General features: G+C 38.7%; 1 protein-coding gene across 4 annotated transcripts in view; it reads right to left on the bottom strand.

The window, feature by feature from the left end:
- Window positions 1-253: 253 nt before the first annotated feature.
- Window positions 254-22,150, bottom strand: part of KBTBD3 (kelch repeat and BTB domain containing 3) — a 36,752-nt gene continuing 14,855 nt past the window's right edge. For 3 of the 4 annotated variants that reach the window (XM_043504203.1, XM_038398220.2, XM_043504204.1), the window contains exons 2-3: window positions 14,957-15,204; window positions 254-8,477 (exon numbers count right to left, since the gene is read on the bottom strand). In XM_043504203.1, coding sequence (XP_043360138.1) covers window positions 6,848-8,477; window positions 14,957-15,180 — 1,854 coding nt within the window. In that variant the 5' untranslated portion in view covers window positions 15,181-15,204 and the 3' untranslated portion in view covers window positions 254-6,847. Of the gene's footprint in view, window positions 8,478-14,956; window positions 15,205-22,150 lie in introns of those variants that run through there. The other variant, XM_043504205.1, reaches the window with a different exon arrangement.

Here is a 22,150-nt window from a genome sequence, read left to right on the forward strand (position 1 = left end):
ATAAGCTTTCATGAGCTACAGCTCACTTCATCGGATGAAAGTACTCCTTTTCTTTTTGCGAATACAGACTAACACGGCTGCTACTCTGAAACATGAAGGAAAGTTGATCCAGTAAATCTACCCTGTCTTGCAAATATAACTAACCTTTAACCGGTAGTTAATGGATTACTAACATTTATTTATAATACAGAAAATAATATATAATTAAATAAATACAATAAAATACACCACCAAGTCTGTGCAAACATAATGGCTCAGTACAAAATAAATATTAAATTTTAATATTGACATTTATTATAACCACTAAAATATAAACCCTTTTATGTTGCCAACATGTCATAACATTTAGGTAGCATTTCTAAAATTTTAAGATGGTTCAATAAAATAACTAATGGATATTAAAGAAATTACATATATTAGCTGACTGTATATTATATTAATCATGCTGTATGTTAATTTATTGACGTACAATATGTCAATATTATAAATTACTTGTTTTGGTTGTACTGTTTAATGTTAAATACAAATAAGACCATATACATTTACATGCAATTTATATTCTTTCAGACATGATAGTATAATTCTGTGAAAATACAGGTAATGTTTATTACTCCTTAGAGCAATCACATTCTCCAGTTTAGTTCTGGGCTTTCTATAAGAATGTGCTTTATTCATAATGTATTGAGAGTCTACAGAAGTCAAAAGAAAATAATTACAAAAAAGCATTCACATTAATTTTGTGATTTTTGTAATTAACAGTTTTATAAAGCATACTCTTACTCATACAAGTAACTCCTATTTGAGTAGTCTCATTGACTTCAGTGAGATTACTCACATGACTAAAGACTACAAGAATTGCAGGAATGTGATCCCTTATCTTTTGAAGCCATGTTTTTAGTTTAACATGCCTAACCATTGAGCTCAATTCTGCTCTCAGATATAACTCTCTGAATGCAGGAATTGGGCCAATTTACCAATTTTTCTCCCATACCATTATAACCCTAGTAAATTGTATAGCTACATAAATATCACACACTATATTCTAAGAATTCTTTGGAGGCAATGGAAATTGTAAAGTAACTGATAGTTACTGATAGTACCACATTATCCCCTGATCATTCGATAATTCTGCAGTCCTTAGTCAGGCAAAGCACAGATTAAACTCCATAGGAAATTTAGCTGATTAAGTACTGCCAGATATGTTCCTTTGTAATTATTTGTCACCAATGTACATATATCAGGATTCTGTGTACCATCATTCCTATTATCTGTAGTTGGGATTTGTAAAATACATGATCACAAACATGAGTAGGAAATTGGATCATAAACACATTATAAGTGAATCTAAATGTGGTTATGAGGAACACCTGTTATTTCTTTTATATGTTTTTAGTCCCAGGTCCTTTTAATTACGCAAAGGAAATCACAGTGATAGACAAATTCCTTTTCTGGATGCACATAAAAAAATTGTACTGCCTCTGGAAAATTTCCCTTAGTTTGCCAATCGCTCCAAAAATCATTCAAAACTTGAATTATATATCTCTTTAAAATAATTCTGCATTATGACAATAGTCATACATTAAATAATTGTCATAAAATTCCTTTCAGCAACTTTATTCTATTTAATGCTTGATGTTGTGACAGATAAAGCAATTTCTTGCAGTATGCTTGGGGGACTTTACTGAATTAAGATTAAATATTTTTGGGGTCCATTGTATTAAATGAATGGTTTATGTATTATTGTGGGCTGTGATTGTATGTAACCTCTCAAGGGTGGAGCTATGATAGGTGTGAGACCGATGGGGGTGGTGGTGGTACAAAGGACTATATTGAACAATGTGCCCGACAAAAATGGACTTTTGGAACATGTGTTAAGTTGTTTTCCTGGGCAATAGCTAGGGGGAAGTAAATGCAAATTCCCCACTTCTTGTTTGCAAAAACTCAGTCTTCTGAAGTTATACCCTGAGACATGAGCCATTGTCTGCTGATTACCTGTTATACAAGGCCAAGATCAAAGGCCCAAGTTATTATAAAGGAAAGACTGAATTATTCATGGCTCTTCTGGTTCTGAACCTGGGACAGTTATGAACTTGTAATGCACAGGATAAACGCAGTTGTGAATTTTGAACATGTATATAGATTCTTTTATATTTTTATGTTTTCTCTGTAATGCTTTCACTTTAACAATAAATGTGCTTGCTTATAAAAAGCTGTATGGTAACTTATAATTTTGGACAATTATGCTGTTCATAACCTCTGGAAAGAAAGCAAAGTGCAGACGGCCTTTGGCCTTTTAGGTGTCTGGCTTACTGGGGATATCACAGTGTAGGCAGGGAATTGTACAGCCTAGAAAAACCTCAGTCATAAGTAAGAGAGATGTGGGTCTTTGCCTGAGGAGCTGGGAGCCTAGAAGGGGACCTCTTAAGGGTACCATGGAGGGGAATACAGGTGCAGTGCCCCTGACCTGTGACAGATGTATGATATGTAAACATTTTTAAATAGTTGTGTAGAAATGACTGAGAGAAATGTTGCTAATTCATGGGATAACAGAAGTGGGGAAATTAGGAATGAAGTCAAGGCATATGTTAAACGGACAAATTATTTTACCTCACACATCCATTTTTATTACTGAAACATTGGTGTCAGAAGGGCAGAACAAAAGTAACTGCTTAACCAAGCCACATGTCTTACATTTGTCCTCTCCATGCCCTTGTGTAACACTGATGTACCTAAAAGTAAGTGTTACTCCTCTGAGAGGATGCATTGTGTAATATACTAGTTGTTTGTGCTTTAAGGACAGCAACGTGCTCTCCATAGATGAAGAAAAGTTAAAGCCACTTAATGCACATGCGTAAAATGCTTTATGATCTTTAAGCAGCACATAGCATTATACATGGTTTAGCCTGGAACAGTGGGTCAAATCATCTGCTGGTGTAATTGCATTAACTTCAGTGTAGCTGCACTAGCAGAGAAATTGGCCTGCTATTTTAAAACAAACAACATTCAATTTGTAATGACTGCATCTACTACTACCTCTTTTTTACCTGTGCCTTAAATTTTGCTTCCCTCTTGAATTATAGTTATGAGCAAAAAAAAAAATCATTTCAGTCAGCTTTTTCACGTGGTTTCATTCTCATCAATTATACATAGGTTTTGTTTACACATATTTTATTGGATTTAAAGACATTTCTTAGTCATTGTTAGATATGCAAAATGTAGCACAGCTTTAAGAAAAAATAAAGGAACATATATATTTTCAAATAAAAATCTAAGTAACATCATTATATATATATTTGAAAAAAAAATACAGATATAAATAATGGTGAGAGTTTTACCATTTGGGTTATGATTCCATCAGATGCCCAAAGCAAAACAGGATTAGGCCTAAACAGTACTTGGATAGAAGACCTCCAAGGAAAGTCAGATTGTTATAATAAATACTATTTGTGATTCAGTTGGTGTCATTCTTTCCCCTGACTCAATGCTGACTGTAGCCCACCAAGTTGCTAGTGATGGTGATAGTGAAAAATACTACGGGCCTGATTCTCTGTTCCCTTGAACCTGTCATTTACACCTTGATAAACTGCAAATCCAACATGTCCTAGCATTTTACATCAATTTTACTCACTTTACATGGGTGTAAACTACTACACAAAGACAAAGCAGTGGAGAATGAGGCCCTATATTTTTGATGAGAAGTGATAATTAGGTTGTAAAAACTTATGGTTAGTAATACTCCATCCTAGATTTTGCAAGAATAGTAGTGTTAACTTCAGTGTCCTGATCAAACCTGAAACTGGGTTATTATACTATATAGTTATTTATATTTTTTCCTTGCGGTTTCATTTTGATGCTTTTCACTTTTTCTGAATTGTTCTGAACATTTGATTTGCATTAAGAATCAACAGTTGTGTTCTAACCCAAGTGACAGTTGCTTTCATTGGGACAATTGTGAAGTACATTATATTTAACCATAGTTTATAAATAATTTGGGGATTATCTAGGAAAAAAAGTAGTATAAAAGTAGATGTTACGTTCTTGACACTAAAACCTCAATACCAATAGCAAACTGTTTACTATTTTTTGTTAACAGAATTTGACCTAAATCTTACTACAAACTACAGACTTATTTAAAGAACAGTCTCTTTAAATTTACAAAATTTCATTTTTGTTCTTATGAAAGTCATCTTGGTAAATATTGGCTAACTTCATATGGCTGTCTGATACCAAATTATTAAACCAGTGCTATTTTTGTTTTTGTCTTGTAATAGAGCAGGTAGCATCTGAGAATACCTGGCACTGACTGGTGCAATCTTGATCTAAGACAGATATGTTAGGTTAAAAGTGGCCATCACATAGGGGAGATGTCAGTTGCAGCTAGACTCATGGGGATTTGGTAGGTTTAACCATTCTATAGTCATATGCACTGTGTCTCACTAAAATCACAGGAATCCAACTGAAGAATTAAAATCTTATTCCTGCCATTTAAAATATTGTGGGGTTTATAGCCAGAGAAAGACAGTGTATATTAGGCACTTCTGGAAAACACTTTCAATAGGATGTGTGCATGAAAGCATAAGATTCTGCTTTTGCCCTGCTCTTTTTTGCAGTTAGCACTGCTCTAAAAATATTAATATAATTCTATGAACTACCTTTGTTAAGGCCCAATCCTAAAAGGCCCAGGTGGACAGAACCATTCACCAGCACAGAGCCTCACTGACTTCAATGGTGTGTCTGCATAGCCAATTGCAGGATCGGGGCCTTAGATTTTATAGTGCTTGAAACAGAAATATTAGCCACAAATAATAGCCACAAAGAGACAGTCAATTCCAGACATTAATACTGACTTGACTTTTCCAAAATGCCAGCCCAATGCACATGTGGTATTTTCTAAAATTATCCAGATAGTCTCAACTATCAGAAAAGATTTCTATAGCTTTTCCTCTGGAATTTTAATTTTTTTACATTGCTTAAGCAGGATACATGCTATAACCAAATGCTTAGTATAATTCTGTCTAGCATAGCATGAGTTTACTGTTTCAAATATATTGTCACTATAGTATACATTATTCATTAGGGCAAATTCAAGTAGCTGGGCCGAGCACCGGGAAGAAAAGGAATCTTTCCCACCCAGGTTGTGGAAAATTACAGACCCTTCTGTGAAGGCTACTTTCAGGCCAATATCCCTCCACAGGACAGATGTCTGTCTTTCTTTCCTTATTTCCAGTCTTCCAGTGCTTGTCTCTGTGCGTGCAGCCCAGCAATGGGTGTGCACACGCTAATTAGCACCTCTTCCTCTGTGAAAGATCCACTTTAGAGGTGGAGGGGCTAAATTTTCCCCATGAACTACATGTAGATTAATAGTAATAATAAAAAACCATTGCAAGTTTAACATTCTTATCATAATAGCTTACTATGTTAAAAAAATCTAAGCAATATACTTAGTCTAGTGGTTACCATATAGTATTTCTACACCTAGGGTGGATTGTGAAGTACAAAGTGAAAGTACATATCCTGAAGTGTCTTTTAGTTCAGTTAAAACACAGACTATTTACAATTTTTTTAAAAAAAATCAATTACTTGACTTTAGAAATACTTGTCCACTTTGATTTTTAAAGTGTGGGTTTTTGTGTATTTTTCAGTATTGTATTTGGTATTTTATATGCACTGAAACACACCTTTTCCAATTCAGTTAATTTAAGCAATAATATCTAGAATTTGTGATACAAACTACTGCAGAGGCCAGCCCAGTGACTTAGGGTTGGTCTACACTAAGGCTGTAAGTCAATCTAAGCTACGTTACTTTGGTTTCATAAATTACATAACTGAAGTTGACGTAACTTAGGTTGACTTACAGCAGTGTTTATACCGCGCTATTGTTGACGGGAGACGCTTCCCCGTTGACGTCGCTTCTGTCTTTCGGGGAGGTGGAGTAGAGACATTGATGGGAAACCACTGTCCCATGGACTTAGCATGCCTTCATCAGGCTCACTAAATCAATACCGCAGCATCGATCACAGCAATGCTGATTTAGCCAGTAGTATAGATATGGCCGTAGTATGTAGAACTATACACTTGACAGATGGAAGACCTAGGTATGAGAGCACCCTCAAGAATCTTGCTCTTTTGGCCTAGTTGTGTTTGGCAACACTACCAAGATGACCATCTACAAAGGTGCAGAAGCCTGCTGCGTGAATTACACACCATACAGCAATTGCTTACAAAATGGTGTCAGTCTCAGAGGTTGTCTGACAACAGCTTCAGGATGAAGACAGCAAGTACAGGAGTAGGGAAAACAGGCCACAATGAAATAAAACTGTAAAAATCATTATTACCTTCACATGAAATATCCAGAGTCCATGCCTTGTCAATGTGAAGCCCTCTTTGGCAGTTGCTCTTGCTATTGTCAATGCAGCAAGAGTAAACTGACACAATGATGTCTACAGCCTCTCTGCTCGGGTTAAACAAAACATTCAGCATATTTCTACACCATTAGTTATGAAGGAAAAATATCAACACAATTTTCTTGCTTAGCAATTTGTCTATGGGGGCATTCATGAAGATACAAGTAAAAGTGCATAGATATTACAAAATTAAACCCCTATTACTATACTTCTTGAAAAGTGATGTTGCTCTGCAAATTATTCAAATGACATCTGAAAAGAAGTTGCATATAAACCTATGTAAAAGTTGATATACATGATTACCATAAAAACAATCAATTCTACAACAAAAGTTGTCAATAGAACATGTTTATAATATAATATAAACTATTTGCAAAAAAATATAGCAACAGCTAAAAATAATATGTTTTAAAAACTTGTGCATTTAAGTAGACTGTTATAACTCATAATGTTTCAAAATGCTCCAGAGCACATTGCCCTACAGATGACCATGGGTCTCTGTATTTATTAAACTGAATCGTCTGACAATGAAACTCAGTTAAGGCTCTTGGCATTGGTGTGACTTCTTCCCACTCAGACCTGTTGCTATGGTAGACTTGGACTTCATCTGTAATTTCATCTGGAGCATAATCACCACCTAGTATGTAAATTTTATCTTCTATTCCAACTGCTCCTGCATTAAAGCCAGCACATTCAAAAGATCCTTTCCCTTTCCAAACACAAGTTTCTGGACAAAAACTATAAACCTTGTAGGTGGAAAGGTCACATATATACAACGTGCAGTTCACTGGAACAGCTTTGATTAAAGTTGCATGAAAAAACTGCCCAAACTCTGCTACAAGCTCAGTCCATTGATCAGTTATAGCATTATACTCAAAGAAACAATCCAGAGATGGATTAAAGGCATCAGTAATCTCTACTTCAGCACCAAGGACATAAATTATATTTTCACATGCACTTGCTTCTGGATAGTATATGCTTCTTGGTAACGGGCTTACAGATTTCCATTCTTTGAAGAGAGGATTGTAAGATTCCACATCCAAAAGACTTCTGATGTCTTGAGCTCCTTTAGTCTTTCCACCTATTATAAATAGCTGATTTAGAGTCATGACGGATGTGTGCATAGTCCTTGGTTTTTTCATAGCTGACACTATGGAGAAATCATTGCTGACTGGGCAGTAGCACCAAGTCTGGTCTGTGGCATCATGAAAAGGTTCAGCAATATGAAGTCTAACAGTCCTACAGCAGTTCCCTTTGCACCCACCAGTTATAAATATTTTTTCTCCATAACTAGATAAACTTGACCCTGGCAGATAAATGATGTGTGTGTGGGGCAGTTCTCTCCATTTATCAGTTTTGATGTTGTAGCAAAATGTGTGTCTGTTTTCTCCATTTTCTTCAGTCTTGTGAACAAATATATATTTTTCTGTAGTTGAAGGACGAGCATCTGGAAACAGGCCACTGGAGTTTTGTACACTTTTAATTGCATCATTGATTATTCCTAAGCAGTCAGTGCTCTGAAGCAAATATTCTTCAGAATGCAACAAGTCCTTCAGTGTCTTTTCAGGTAACTGATGTAATCTCACTTTTTTAATCAAGTGATGGAGATGCTTCTGTCTTGTTTCTAAATTATGTTTGGTCCACTGTAGGACAGCTTTCAACACAGATTCTTCCTCCGGAACATGTAGCTCATCAGCTTCAATACATTTTTGTAACATCTCAAAATTCATCTCCAAGAAATCACTTGATTTGAGTAGCAAGGAAAAGCAGTGCTGTGCAAACTCTAGTGCATGATCAAACAAATGAACAGAACCATAACTTTCTGATATAGACAACAATTGTAAACAGTTCCCAAGATCAACACTTTCTATTAGAAAGTCACTGCAAGCTTTGGAGAGGTGTGAAACTTGAAGAAATGATGACAACTGGAAGAACATTTCCACATTATCATTTGTTATCTCAGTTTTTCCTGTATAGGCATAATCGAGAAAAGCCTTCACTGCCTTAGGTGATAAATTACTAATAGTAACATTCCCATCATCTCTTTCTTTCATGTTAACCTCAAACATGGCTCTGCAGTAAAATACAGGAGACATATACACAAATTAAATAACATTATAGATCTAGCAAACAGAAGATTAGAAAACACTATACTGAAAAAAATCTAGAAAAAAAATCTAGATCAGTGGTTCTCAACTCAGGGTACAAATACCCCTGGGGGTACACAGAGGTCTTCCAGGGGGGTACATCAACTCATCTAGATATTTGCCTAGTTTTATAACAGGCTACATAGAAAAGCACTAGTGAAGTCAGTACAAACTAAAATTTCATACAGACAATGACTTGATTATACTGCTCTATATATTATACACTGAAATGTAAGTACAATATTTATATTCCAATTTATTTATTTTATAATTATATAGTAAAAATGAGAAAGAAGCAATTTCAGTAATAGCATGCTGTGACACTTTTATATTTTTGTCTGATTAAGAAAGCAAGTAGTTTTTAAGTCAGGTGAAACTTGGGGGTGAACAAGACAAATCAGATTCCTGAAAGGGACACAGTACTTTGGAAAGGTTGAGAGCCACTGATCTAGATGGTGCAATAAAATAATACAGCAGATAAGCTGAGTGGGGCTAAAATATGAAGGGCCTCAAAGATCAAGACAAGAAGCATATGTTAGATATGGTGGAAAAGGAGAAGCCAATGGAGGAACAGAGAAGGGTGACCTGATCAAAGGGATTGGCTAGGAAAATGATCTTGGCAGCAGTATTTTTAATAGATTTATGGCGGGGGAGGGAAAGACTGCAGCTTTCAAGGCCAGAGAGGAGGAAGAGGTTGTCATAGCCAAGACATGAGATGGTAAGGGCAAGATGAGTTTTGACAGTGTGGACAGAGAGGAAAGGATCAATAGTTTAAATATTATGTTGGAAGAAGTAGGATTCAGGCAAAGCCTTGATGATGGGTTAAAAGAAAGGGCTAATATCCAGGTTACAGACCTGAGCAACTGGGCAGATAGTGGTGTTGTCCACAGTTATAACAAGGGGTTGGGGATGGTGGAAAAAATCAGGAGCTTAGCTGTGGCCTTGTGGAATTTAAGTTGGCATCCACAAAGAGATGCCAGAAAACAAGGCTGAGATGCAGGATTGGAGGGAATTAGACCTGGGAACAGAAAGGTAGATTCTGAGTCAGTGTAAAGATGATAGTTAAAGCCATGAGCAGATATCACCAATCAATAGGGTATAGGAGAGAAAAAATGAAGGGACCAAGGGCAGAGCCTTGTGGAACCTCTCCTCTCCTTTCCTCTCCTCTCATCCCATGATACATTATCCTAAATGATTTAAACTTAAAATGTCACTGTGTCAGGTAGAGCTTTTCTAGAACCCAGACACTGATATACCCAGGAGCAAATACAATCCCAAAATAAAGCCCCTCTCTTCTGGGATACAAGCACACACCCATGGCAAACGTTCTTATCTTAAGTTTCTGCTTGACAGTCTCCTGTAATAAGAACACCCTTTCCCCCATTCTGGTCCGTATCTCTTTGTGCCTGGTTTATAAACCAACTGTGTCTGGCTGTCTGGCAGTCCCAGAATTTGAGCAATTTCCTGCCTAGCCCTATATTCTGCCAAACAATGGACAGGGAGAGATTTTTTGAATATGATTCTTGTGTGGTCCCAGCGTCCTGTGTCCCCTAGAGAGGCAAGTTACTATGCACCCAGTCACAGTAATATCACAATAAGATCACAACTCCTGCACTGAATACACGCACACTTATTGTCACCAAGAGCATGTCTACACAGTAAGCCTCCCAGCCTGGGTCAACAGACCTGGACTCATGGGGCTTGTGCTACCTTGGTCAAAATAATTGTGTTGACAGTTCTTTAAAGTCGCATCTGGAGCTCAGAAGCCCACACCGTTCCCTAGGCCTCAGAGCCCAAGCCGCAACATTTATGCAGCTATTTTTAGTGAAATAGCATGAGCCTGAGTCTGTTGACATGGGCTGGGAGCCTCACTGCTGTGGGCTGTGTAGACATACTCCAAGAGGTTAAGTTCCAAGAGAAAGCAAGTAAGGGTTGAAGCACTCTGTGGCACTTCATTGAAGTGAAAAGAGTACACAACCAGCAATTAAATTCAGACTTTTTATAAGCCATTTCCATTCCACTGTGCTATGTTCTTTCATTCTTGGGACAAAATTCAGCTCTGGTATGAAAGTGTGCAACTCTATTTATTTCAATTACTCCTACTTGTGTCAAAGCTGAATTTGGCTCATGGTATTCTGCAATATTTAAAAATGACATTCTGCAAATTGTACTGTAATTTGTTTTGATTATATTTGGATTACTCAATACATACTAGCTAGCATGGATTAATGAGATGCTAAGGTAGGGAGCTTAGGATCAGTGAAATTCGCATACTAATAACTGCTGGTGAAAAGACAATGCTGGTGACATCACATTTCCTGTAGACCAACAAAGAACCATAGAAATGTAGGGCAGGAATGTATCTCAAGAATCATCTAGTTCAGAGATTCTCAAACTCGAGGGCAAGCCCCTCAGGGGGGAGGCGTGAGAAGCTTTAGGGGGAAAAAACATACAGTGCACATTTTACCCACAGCAATGAATAACTAGCAAAGCTGATTGCTCCAGACATACTAGACCCTCAGATGGCAGGTGCATTTGACTCTAGATGACGCTGTGCATTTTGATGGATATCTGTTAAGCTTGCATAGCATTATACAAAATCATTGCATCTGTATGTTAATCCATTTGCTATAACATGGTGTGCACATTTAATTGTAAGCAGCGACCACAGTTGCAGTTTTGCTCTTTTTACTATGGATCGTTGGCTCTGTTTGAATCAATGCCTTATTGTTTTTAATATTTAGTGAGAGTTCCATATTGATTTTTTTGTATTGGTATATGTACTTGTGTGGCGGGAGGGTGTGTGTGTAAACTACTACAGACACAAAGAAGGGAGGTATTTTCTAATAAGTATGAGAACCACTGATCTAGTCTATCCCACTCTGCTGAGGCAGGACTAAGTATACTTAGACCATCCCTGACACATGTTTGGCTAGTATGTTCTTAAAAATTTCCAGTGAGGGGGATTCCACAACCTCCCGTGATAACCTGTTCCACTGCTTAATTATCCTTATAGTCAGAAAGATTTTCCTAATATCTAACCTAAATTACCCTTGCTGCAGATTAAACTGATAACATCTTTAATGGACATAGAGAAAAGTATAAACAAGTCATTGTCTGTATGAAATTTTAGTTTGTATTGACTTCACTAGTGCTTTTTTATGTAGCTTATTGTAAAACTAGGCAAATATCTAGATGAGTTGATGTACCCCCTGGAAGACTTCTGCGTACCCAGAGTGCAGACCTCTGCGTATCCAGCATGCAGAGCTGCCTGGCCATGCCTCCACCTAGCAGCTGAGCGAGGAGGATGTCACCACTTCCGGGGAGCCAATCAGGTAAGTGCCGCCCAGAGCCTGCCTCACCCTGTCCCGTGCCTCAACCTCCTGCCCCCTCCTACACCCAAGCTCTGCTGCTTGAGGGGACGGCATGCGGGGGCCCAAGACTGCCCCAGCAAAGGCCAGTGCGACTGGCACAGGGGCTGCCTGAGTTACCCCTGAGCCAGGTACACTGGCCTCTGCAGAAGTCATGGAGGTCATAGAAAGTCGTGGTATCCGGGACGTTCATGACCTCCGTGACAAACTCACAGCCTTACTTATCACCTATTATCTTCTAGGTGCTTACAAACTGCTTAGTAATTTGTTCCAGTATCTTTCCGCAACTGAAGTTAGTCTGACTGGTATGCAATTCCCCAGGTCTTCTTTGTTCCCCTTTTTAAAGATAGGTACTATGTTTGCCCTGCTCCAGTCCTCTGGGACTCACCCATCCTTTAAGAAAATCACTAAGGGTCCTGAGATTGCTTCATCTAGTTCCTTAAATACCCCAGGTGAATGTCATCAGGCCCAGCCAACTTGAATACATATAGCTTATCTAAATATTTTTTAACTTATTCCTTCCCTATTCTGGCTTGTGTTCTTTCTCCTTTGTTGTTAATATTAATTGTGTTAAGCATTTAGTCAAAATTAACCCTTTTAGTGATGACTGAAGCAAAATAGCATTAAACACCTCCATTTGTGTTGTCCATTATTAGCTCTCCTTCCCCACTAAGTAGTGGACCTACACTTTGGACCTACACTTTGCCATGTCAACCGCCTGCCCCACCTAGGTTCTAAATGAAACCATGAAAAACTAAGATATTTAGAGTTGCTCCTTTCTATCCAGGTCTACAATACAAACTTACATCGGTATAACAATGTTGCTCAGGGGTGTGAAAAATCCACACCCCTAAGCAATGCAGTTAAACCAACCTAACCCTTGATGTAGACAGCGGTCTGTGGATGGGAGAGTTTCTCTTGTTCCCATAGCCACCGCCTCTCGTGGACATGGATTAACTACACTGATGAGAGAAGCTCTCCCATTGGCACAGTAGCATCTTCACTGAAGTGTTGCAGCATTTTAAGTGTAAAACTGCCCAGAGGCTTCTATTACTGAGAGGAGCTAGGATGGTTTCAGGCAGTCACTGTTCCTGTAAGCAACTCTGCTGTAGGAGTGAAGAGGATCCAGCTAGTGAAGTGAATAGAAAGAAACACCCCCTCTCTTATCACTCCTCCCTTCTTCAACAGTAGTTCTTGAGAAACATTACTTCCTTTCTGCAGAATTCAGGGTAGCTGAGGGAAAGAAAAATATCTTGAACATCAGCCTTATTTTTGCTGAAGGGGAAGAATGAACCATAGCTCCTTCAGCTTCTCATTCTCTCACCATCTTTACTTATTCCCATCACTAGCTTGAATGTAAAGCAGTGCAGGGGTAGCTATCTTAAGAACTGCTGCAGAAAGAGGCGGGAAGTAGGGTTATGGAGGCAGCCTTTCTAAAGGCCTCCTGCTACACATAGTGTGACCAACCAGTTCCCCTTCACTCTTGTAGGAGCTAGAATGAGAATTTTTTTTCTGTTAAAGGAGGTCAAGTGGAAAAACTGGGAGGAGGGACAAAAAGCAGTAAGTATCCCAGGGCTTGAGTTTATGCCATGGCAAGGCTGGGCAGCAATGTTACTCCTCTTTTGATCCCTGGGAAATGTAATGTCACTTGTACTAGTTTTGCTTTTCATAACAACAGAAGTACTGAAATTTTCTGCCTCAGTGAACAGTAAACCTAGAAATCTTTCAGTGTAGATTTGTAGGTTTGTGCTTTACTGAAGCACAGGTTAGCCAGGGTCTTTTGGCAATGAAGATCATCTCTATCATACCTGAAAGGACTACATCCTGTACATAGATGAATGTTAGTTATTCATTAATTAATTTATGGCTCCAGTTACCACAGGAAAAGCCACAAATTTGAGGGTGGATTTTGCGTTTAGTTGAAGTTTTTGAAAAATTGCTGGGATTTTTGTTTTTTCAGTCATACATATGTCATTTTATAGATTCATTCATAGATCATAAGGCCAGAAGGGAACACTGTGATCATCTCATATGACCTCCTGAATAATACAGGCCACAGGACCTTCCTGGATTAATTCCTATTTAAACTAGTGCATATCTTTTAGTAAAATATCCAATCTTGATTTTAAAATTTGCCAGTGACACAAAATTCAACACAACCCTTGGTAAGTTGTTCCAGTGGCAAATTACCCAAACAGTTAAAAAAACTGAACCTTATTTCCAGTCTGAAAGTGTCTACTTTCAACTTCCAGCCATTGGATTTTGTTATAGCTTTGTCCAGATAGATGAGCCCATTATAAACATTTTGTTCCCCATGTACATACTTATAAACTGTGATCAAGTCACCCCTTAATCATCAGTCTACTGTCTACTTATCTGAGAAACCCCTTGTGAAGTTTATTAATAGAATCATAGACGTTAAGGTCAGAAGAGACCATTATGATCGTCTAGTCTGACCTCCTGCACAATGCAGGCCACGTAATCTCACTCACCAACTCTTGTAACAAACCCCTAACTTATGTCTGAGCTACTGAAGTCCTCAAATCGTGGTTTAAAGACTTCAAGGTGCAGAGACTCCTCCAGCAAGTGACTCGTGCCTCACGCTGCAGAAAATGTTAGGGAAAAATGTATAATAATAAATATATTCATGATCTACCTGTGGGCATTCTACAATAAGAATGTATGAGGTATAGGATTTGGCCCTCCCCATATTAAGTCAAACCATATTTTGTGTTGTGGACATTCAAATACAGATACAGAAGACATGCACAGTCTTCCCAGTGCACAATATTTAATTAGGATTCTACATTTACATTTTAGAATGCAGACTGCTGTATGCACCTCAGACAAAGGGTCACTCCATTTTTTGGTAATATACATGACTGGATCTGAGTTTAATATGAATAATTACTTTGCTCAAAATGCTGAGAATAGATATGTCACTTTGATTTACCTTAATTTCTGTGGTTATATTCTCACACCAAGAATTTAAAAATAACCACTCTCTTCAAAATTACATTAAAAGTAGGCTTACCTGAAAAAGTCACTGCATGCTGCTAATACACAACGATGACAGGGGATTATTTCATCTTTCACAAGTATTTTAAAGTCAAAAAAGATATTATTTTCTCTGAAACTTTGCAGTACATTTAGAATTTGCTGACCATGATCTTCAACTACTAAGGAGTTGATTTTCTTTTCAGGAACAGAAATTCCACTGCAAGTTGAGATGCTAATGAAATCCTGTTGATTGTCCATGGTTTCTTCAATATATTCCTAAAACTGAAATGGAAAAATAAGTACTGATTTTATAATGTTATTTCAAAAATAACTTAATGCGACAAAAAAATTCTGAATGAAAGATTTAGTATGTAAATAAAGTGCATCACTGCTAAGATTTGTCCATTAATGAACCTTTTCACTGGGTTTACATTGAATCTAATAATTTTACTCCATAGAGTTATATTAGTTCATTAAATGAATGAGGCAATAGCTCCTACATGCTATTCCTTTGTATTAGTTTATAAAATTTTGGAATTATGGAATTTTCTCATTTCTATGGCAAATGAAAATGACATCATATGGGCCAGATCATAACTATCTGTGCACTCACAGAGTGGAATAAGGTGGCAAAAAGAGCCCCTTACAACCCTGCATTTGCTGGGCTTAACATGCAGGTGGGGCAGTGAGCAGCTGTACCTAAGCTACATAGTCCCCTCCTGCACATGCAGAGGCAGGGAGTGGAAGAAAACTTATTTTCCACCCTGCCCTCATGTGCTAACCCAGGGGTAGGCAACCTATGGCACGCGTGCCAAAGGTGGCACATGAGCTGATTTTCAGTGGCACTCACACTGCCCGGGTCCTGGCCACCGGTCCAGGGGGCTCTGCATTTTAGTATAATTTTAAATGAAGCTTCTTAAACATTTTAAAAACCTTACTTACTTTATATACAACAACAGTTTAGTTATTTATTAAAGACTTACAGAAAGAGACCTTCTAAAAACGTTAACATGTATTACTGGCACGCAAAACCTTAAATTAGAGTGAATAAATGAAGATTCGGCACACCACTTCTGAAAGGTTGCCAACCCTGTGCTAACCAGACCCTGTTAAAATCATCTTGGTTTTTGACATTGTTCTTTCCACTCAGCCCTGAGAAAATTCAAGCAATCTTCATGGCTATTCAAAAATTTGTATGTCATAAGGTAATAGCTATACTCAGTGTTATGCCTGCAGTGCAGAAATATACTAGGAAGAGTATTCCAGATTTTTATTGCCATTAAAAAAACCACAAACAGGCCTAGCTCTATACTGAAACAAACTTTTGACTTGAAGGACACAATTCAGAATGAAAAAGCTCCCTCTTCACCTCTCTACTCTACAGGTTTTGGAGAATCTCCTGCATATCCCAATCAAGAAATAATTCCTGAAGTTCACAGCACAGAGGAAACATTAATTTTATGAACTAGCCTATTGCTGTCATCCAGAGTCTTTGCCAAACTGATTGTCATTCTGATCTCCAAAGTAAGGTCTGGGGCTACACTAGAAGCTTACATCAGCATAACTGTGTATCTCAGGGATGTGAAATTCACATCCATGAGAGACGTAGCTATGCTGACCTAAACCCCGATGTAGACAGCGTTAGGCTGACAGAAGAATTAACTAGGTTAACTACAGCAATTAATTAGGTTAACTACAGCAATGGGAGACTCCTTCCTGTCACTGTAGTGAGTGTCTAAACTGATGCTCTATGACAGTGCAGCTGCAACGATGCCACTGTAGCATTTTAAACATAGACATAGCCTAAAAGATGAAGGAATACAGATACACAATGACTTGAATGACTAAGGCCTGATCTACACACCAAGTTGTACTGGTTTAATCACAGACGTTTTTAAACCAATTTAGTTAAACTGGTGAAACTTTGTGTGTCGACTTGCTTAGTCTATTTAAATCGGGTTCATATTGGTTTAGCTTGCACCTGTAAAATTTAGAATTGCAAGCTAAACAGCTATCAGCAGTTTTAAAGCAACATAAGTACCATACATATAGTGGTTTGCATTGGTTAAATTAATTTAACTTAAATCAGTGCAACCTCTGTGTAGACAAGTTCTTACTGATTCATAGATTCATAGATACTAAGGTCAGAAGGGACCATTCTGATCATCTAGTCCGACCTCCTGCACAGCGCAGGCCACAGAATCTCACCCACCCACTCCTATGAAAAACCTCACCCATGTCTGAGCTATTGAAGTCCTTAAATCATGGTTCAAAGACTTCAAGGAGCAGAGAAGCCTCCCTCAAGTCAACCATGCCCCATGCTACAGAGGAAGGCGAAAAACCTCCAGGGCCTCTCCAATCTGCCCTGGAGGAAAATTCCTTCCCGACCCCAAATATGGCAATCAGCTAAACCCTGAGCATATGGGCAAGATTCACCAGCCAGATACCCAGGAAAGAATTTTCTATAGTAACTCAGATCCCATCCATCTAATATCCCATCTCAGGGGATTTGGCCTATTTACCCTGAATATTTAAAGATCAATTACTTACCAAAATCCCATTATCCCATCATACCATCTCCTCCATAAACTTATCGAGTAGAATCTTAAAGCCAGATAGATCTTTTGCCCCCACTGCTTCCCTTGGAAGGCTATTCCAAAACTTCACTCCTCTGATGGTTAAAAACCTTCGTCTGATTTCAAGTCTAAACTTCCTGGTGGCCAGTTTATACCCATTTGTTCTTGTGTCCACATTGGTGCTGAGCTTAAATAATTCCTCTCCCTCTCCTGTATTTATCCCTCTGATATATTTATAGAGAGCAATCATATCTCCCCTCAACCTTCTTTTAGTTAGGCTAAACAAGCCAAGCTCCTTAAGTCTCCTTTCATAAGACAAGTTTTCCATTCCTCGGATCATCCTAGTAGCCCTTCTCTGTACCTGCTCCAGTTTGAATTCATCCTTTTTAAACATGGGAGACCAGAACTGCACACAGTATTCTAGGTGAGGTCTCACCAGTGCCTTGTATAACGGTACTAAAACTTCCTTATCCCTACTGGAAATGCCTCTCCTGATGCATCCCAAAACCGCATTAGCTTTTTTCACAGCCATATCACATTGGCAGCTCATAGTCATCCTATGATCAACCAATACTCCAAGGTCCTTCTCCTCTTCCGTTACTTCTAATTGATGCGTCCCCAACTTATAGCTAAAATTCTTGTTATTAATCCCTAAATGCATAACCTTACACTTCTCACTATTAAATTTCATCCTATTACTATTACTCCAGTTTACAAGGTAATCCAGATCCTCCTGCATAATATCCCGATCCTTCTCCGAATTGGCAATACCTCCCAGCTTTGTATCATCTGCAAACTTTATTAGCACACTCCCACTTTTTGTGCCAAGGTCAGTAATAAAAAGATTAAATAAGATTGGTCCCAAAACTGATCCCTGAGGAACTCCACTGGTAACCTCCCTCCAACCTGACAGTTCGCCTTTCAGTAGGACCCGTTGCAGTCTCCCCTTTAACCAATTCCTTATCCACCTTTTGATGTTCATATTGATCCCCATCTTCTCCAATTTAACTAATAATTCCCCATGTGGCACGGTATCAAATGCCTTACTGAAATCTAGGTAAATTAGATCCACTGCATTTCCTTTATCTAAAAAATCTGTTACTTTTTCAAAAAAGGAGATTCGGTTGGTTTGGCACGATCTACCTTTTGTAAAACCATGTTGTATTTTGTCCCATTTACCATTGACTTCAATGTCCTTAACTAATTTCTCCTTCAAAATTTTTTCCAGGACCTTGCATACTACAGATGTCAAACTAACTGGCCTGTAGTTACCTGGATCACTTTTTTTTCCTTTCTTAAAAATAAAAAAACTGATGAAAGCCCTAACATTCAAGCCCAGTGCCCTTAATATACCCTTGGCTTGATTCTCATGCAATAAGACCATTATACCCCACTCTGGCAGTGTAAATGGTTAAATTATATTTATACCTACTTTAAGGCCTCTTTATGCTGCCAGAGAAGTGCAAGGTGGCCTTAGTGTAAGGGTATGTCTACACTACAGTGGCACAACTGCTGTGCTGCTATAGTATAGATACTTCCCACATCAATGGAAGGGCTTTTTCCATGGATGTAGGTAATCCATCTTTCCAAGAGGCAGAAGAATTCTTTCATCAATCTAGCTGCATCTACAGTGGGGGCTAGGTGTACCCCAGGCCTAAATGAGAATCAGACCTCCTGATAAAAGCTTAATGCTATAGATTTTTTCCTTCAAGATTCTGCAGGAGATCTCCACAATGTTGACTGAAAATGACAACAGATAATAGCCCTTCTGAATTGCCACAGTGGAATAAAATATTCCAGACTAAACCCGGAACCCACAACAATTCTGAATATTTTGGGTGCAAGGGCTATCCATCAAGGTCATATATCCAAGCTAAGCTACCCAGCAGTCTTCTCAACAGAAGATATCTGCCAAAGAAGAGGAGGAGTTGGACTAATCTATATTTTTATCTACATTCAGTCAGGTGGCTCCAACCACAAATAGATCTCTGTGGCTCCTGAAACAGAAGAGATCCACTGATCTTGCTCCCCGCATTGTCACCCTTGCACTTGGAAGAAGGCATCTTCTCCTTCCCATGGTTAGACAACCTCATGTATGCATTCCTTTCCATTCTAAGCCTGGGTTACTAGGAAAATATAGAAGAACAAGACCACTATTTATTCTGATAACTCAGAGACCCCAATGTCCACAAGCCATAGAGGCACTTTTTGTATGCTATGGCTCTGGATACTCAGATTGTTAAAGGCTGAGATTGACAGCCTGCCATCTGAAAGACTAAATCTTTAGGGATGCAGCCATTCCTGTGAAATGATAGACTTCCCACTCAAATATAGAAAACCATGCAAGCAAATTTGGAGGACCTGTTTAGCCTGATATAAAATACATCTCTGAGGTTGCCTGGCTATGTTCCTTAAAAGCAAGTGTAGCATTCCTTTTGACAAAGAACTTTATGAAAGTTCTTTCAGCGTTCAGGCATTCACATTAGGATCCTTTCTCCCTCTGCATAAAGGAATTAGCCTCCTATTACACCCACACATACTTTAAGGCAGACTCTCAGCTACTGTTTTCTTTCACCAATAGGTAAAATATAATGGAGAATACCACTGGAACCAGCAGCAAGGAAAGGGAACATACACTCAAACTAGTAGTATCTTTTCTACTAAAAAAGGTAAAAGAAAATGTTTAACTGCACCCAATCCGTGTCCACTGATCAAAGATCAGAGGAAAAAAATGGGACTGAAATACGGTTTTACAAGCAATGATTAAGCCACCATTTCAGCCCTTATAACAGCGGTGGGCAACCTGAGGCCCATGGGCCGAATGCGGCCCATCAAAGTAATCTGATTGCAGGCCGTGAGACATTTTGCTGACGTTAACCATCTGCAGGCACAGTCCCCCTCAGCTCCCAGTGACCATGGTTCACCGTTCCCAGACAAAGGGAGCTGCATGAAGCAGTGGGCCACAGGTTGCCCACCGCTGCCTTAGAAGTACCCTTTTTTTTGCTGACACTCAATTGCTCTTTTCTAAGCGGAATCACAACAGCTACAAGAGTCAGTGGTTTTGGAGCTCTTTGTGAAAGAAATTTTATTTTCTATATTTCATCACATCACTTTGCAGACAATCACTCAGATGTTCTCCTGATTTTATAAATACAAGGAACACAGTTCTACTTAAATCAGTTTTTTCATGTTTTTTCTGTGTGCAGGCCAAAATATTAATTTGAATATCAACTTCATATCCTGGATAGGGACAGACTTTTAGATTTTACATTAACAACACTTGATGAAAGACAGACACAGACTTATACAGGAGTCAGAAAAAGGTTGAAAGGCACCTAAGACAACCATCTCCAGATAGATCACAATAGAAATACATTAAAGTTACAATTCCTCCATCAAGCCTCCTGCTAAGAGCAATGTGATCCTTCCACAAGGTTTACTACAACAGTGGAAATGAACAGAAATTTAGAATGAATTTTTTGGGATAGAAAATGTTTATTTGTTTGTACAGTGCCTAATACAACGGGGCCTTGATCTTAATTGAGCCATCCTAGGCACTTCCATAATACAAACAAACAATCTGTAACTCAATGTTTCAGAGTAGCAGCCATATTAGTCTGTATTTGCAAAAAAGAAAAGGAGTACTTGTGGCACCTTAGAGACTAAACAAATTTATTTGAGCATAAGCTTTCGTGAGCTACAGCTCACTTCATCGGATGCATTCAGTGGAAAATACAGTGGAGCGATTTATAGATTTATACACAGAGAACATGAAACAATGGGTTTTATCATACACACCGTAAGGAGAGTGATCACTTAAGATGAGCTATTACCAGCAGGAAGGGGGGGGGGAGGAGGAAAACCTTTTGTGGTGATAATCAAGGTGGGCCATTTCCAGCAGTTAACAAGAATGTCTGAGGAACAGTGGGGGGTGGGGTGGGTGGAGAAATAACACAGGGAAATAGTTTTACTTTATGTAATGACCCATCCACTCCCAGTCTCATCCCACTGAGGTTTACCAAAAGAAACTACAACATTTGCTCAAGAAACTCCCTGAAAAAGCACAAGAACAAATCCGCACAGATACACCCTTGGAACCCCAACCTGGGGTATTCTATCTGCTACCCAAGATCCATAAATCTGGAAATCCTGGACGCCCTATCATCTCAGGCATTGGCACTCTGACAGCAGGATTGTCTGGCTATGTAGACTCCCTCCTCAGGCCCTACGCTACCAGCACTCCCAGCTATCTTCGAGACACCACTGATTTTCTGAGGAAACTACAATCCATTGGTGATCTTCCTAAAAACACCATCCTAGCCACTATGGATGTAGAAGCCCTCTACACCAACATTCCGCACAAAGATGGACTATAAGCCATCAGGAACAGTATCCCCGATAATGTCACGGCTAACCTGGTTGCTGAACTTTGTGACTTTGTCCTCACCCATAACTATTTCACATTTGGGGACAATGTATATCTTCAAATCAGCGGCACTGCGATGGGTACCCGCATGGCCCCACAGTATGCCAACATTTTTATGGCTGACTTAGAACAACGCTTCCTCAGCTCTCATCCCCTAATGCCCCTACTCTACTTGCACTACACTGATGACATCTTCATCATCTGGACCCATGGAAAAGAAGCCCTT

Source organism: Dermochelys coriacea, chromosome 1 (assembly GCF_009764565.3).
Source record: "Dermochelys coriacea isolate rDerCor1 chromosome 1, rDerCor1.pri.v4, whole genome shotgun sequence".
In the NCBI taxonomy this organism is placed as follows: domain Eukaryota; kingdom Metazoa; phylum Chordata; order Testudines; family Dermochelyidae; genus Dermochelys; species Dermochelys coriacea.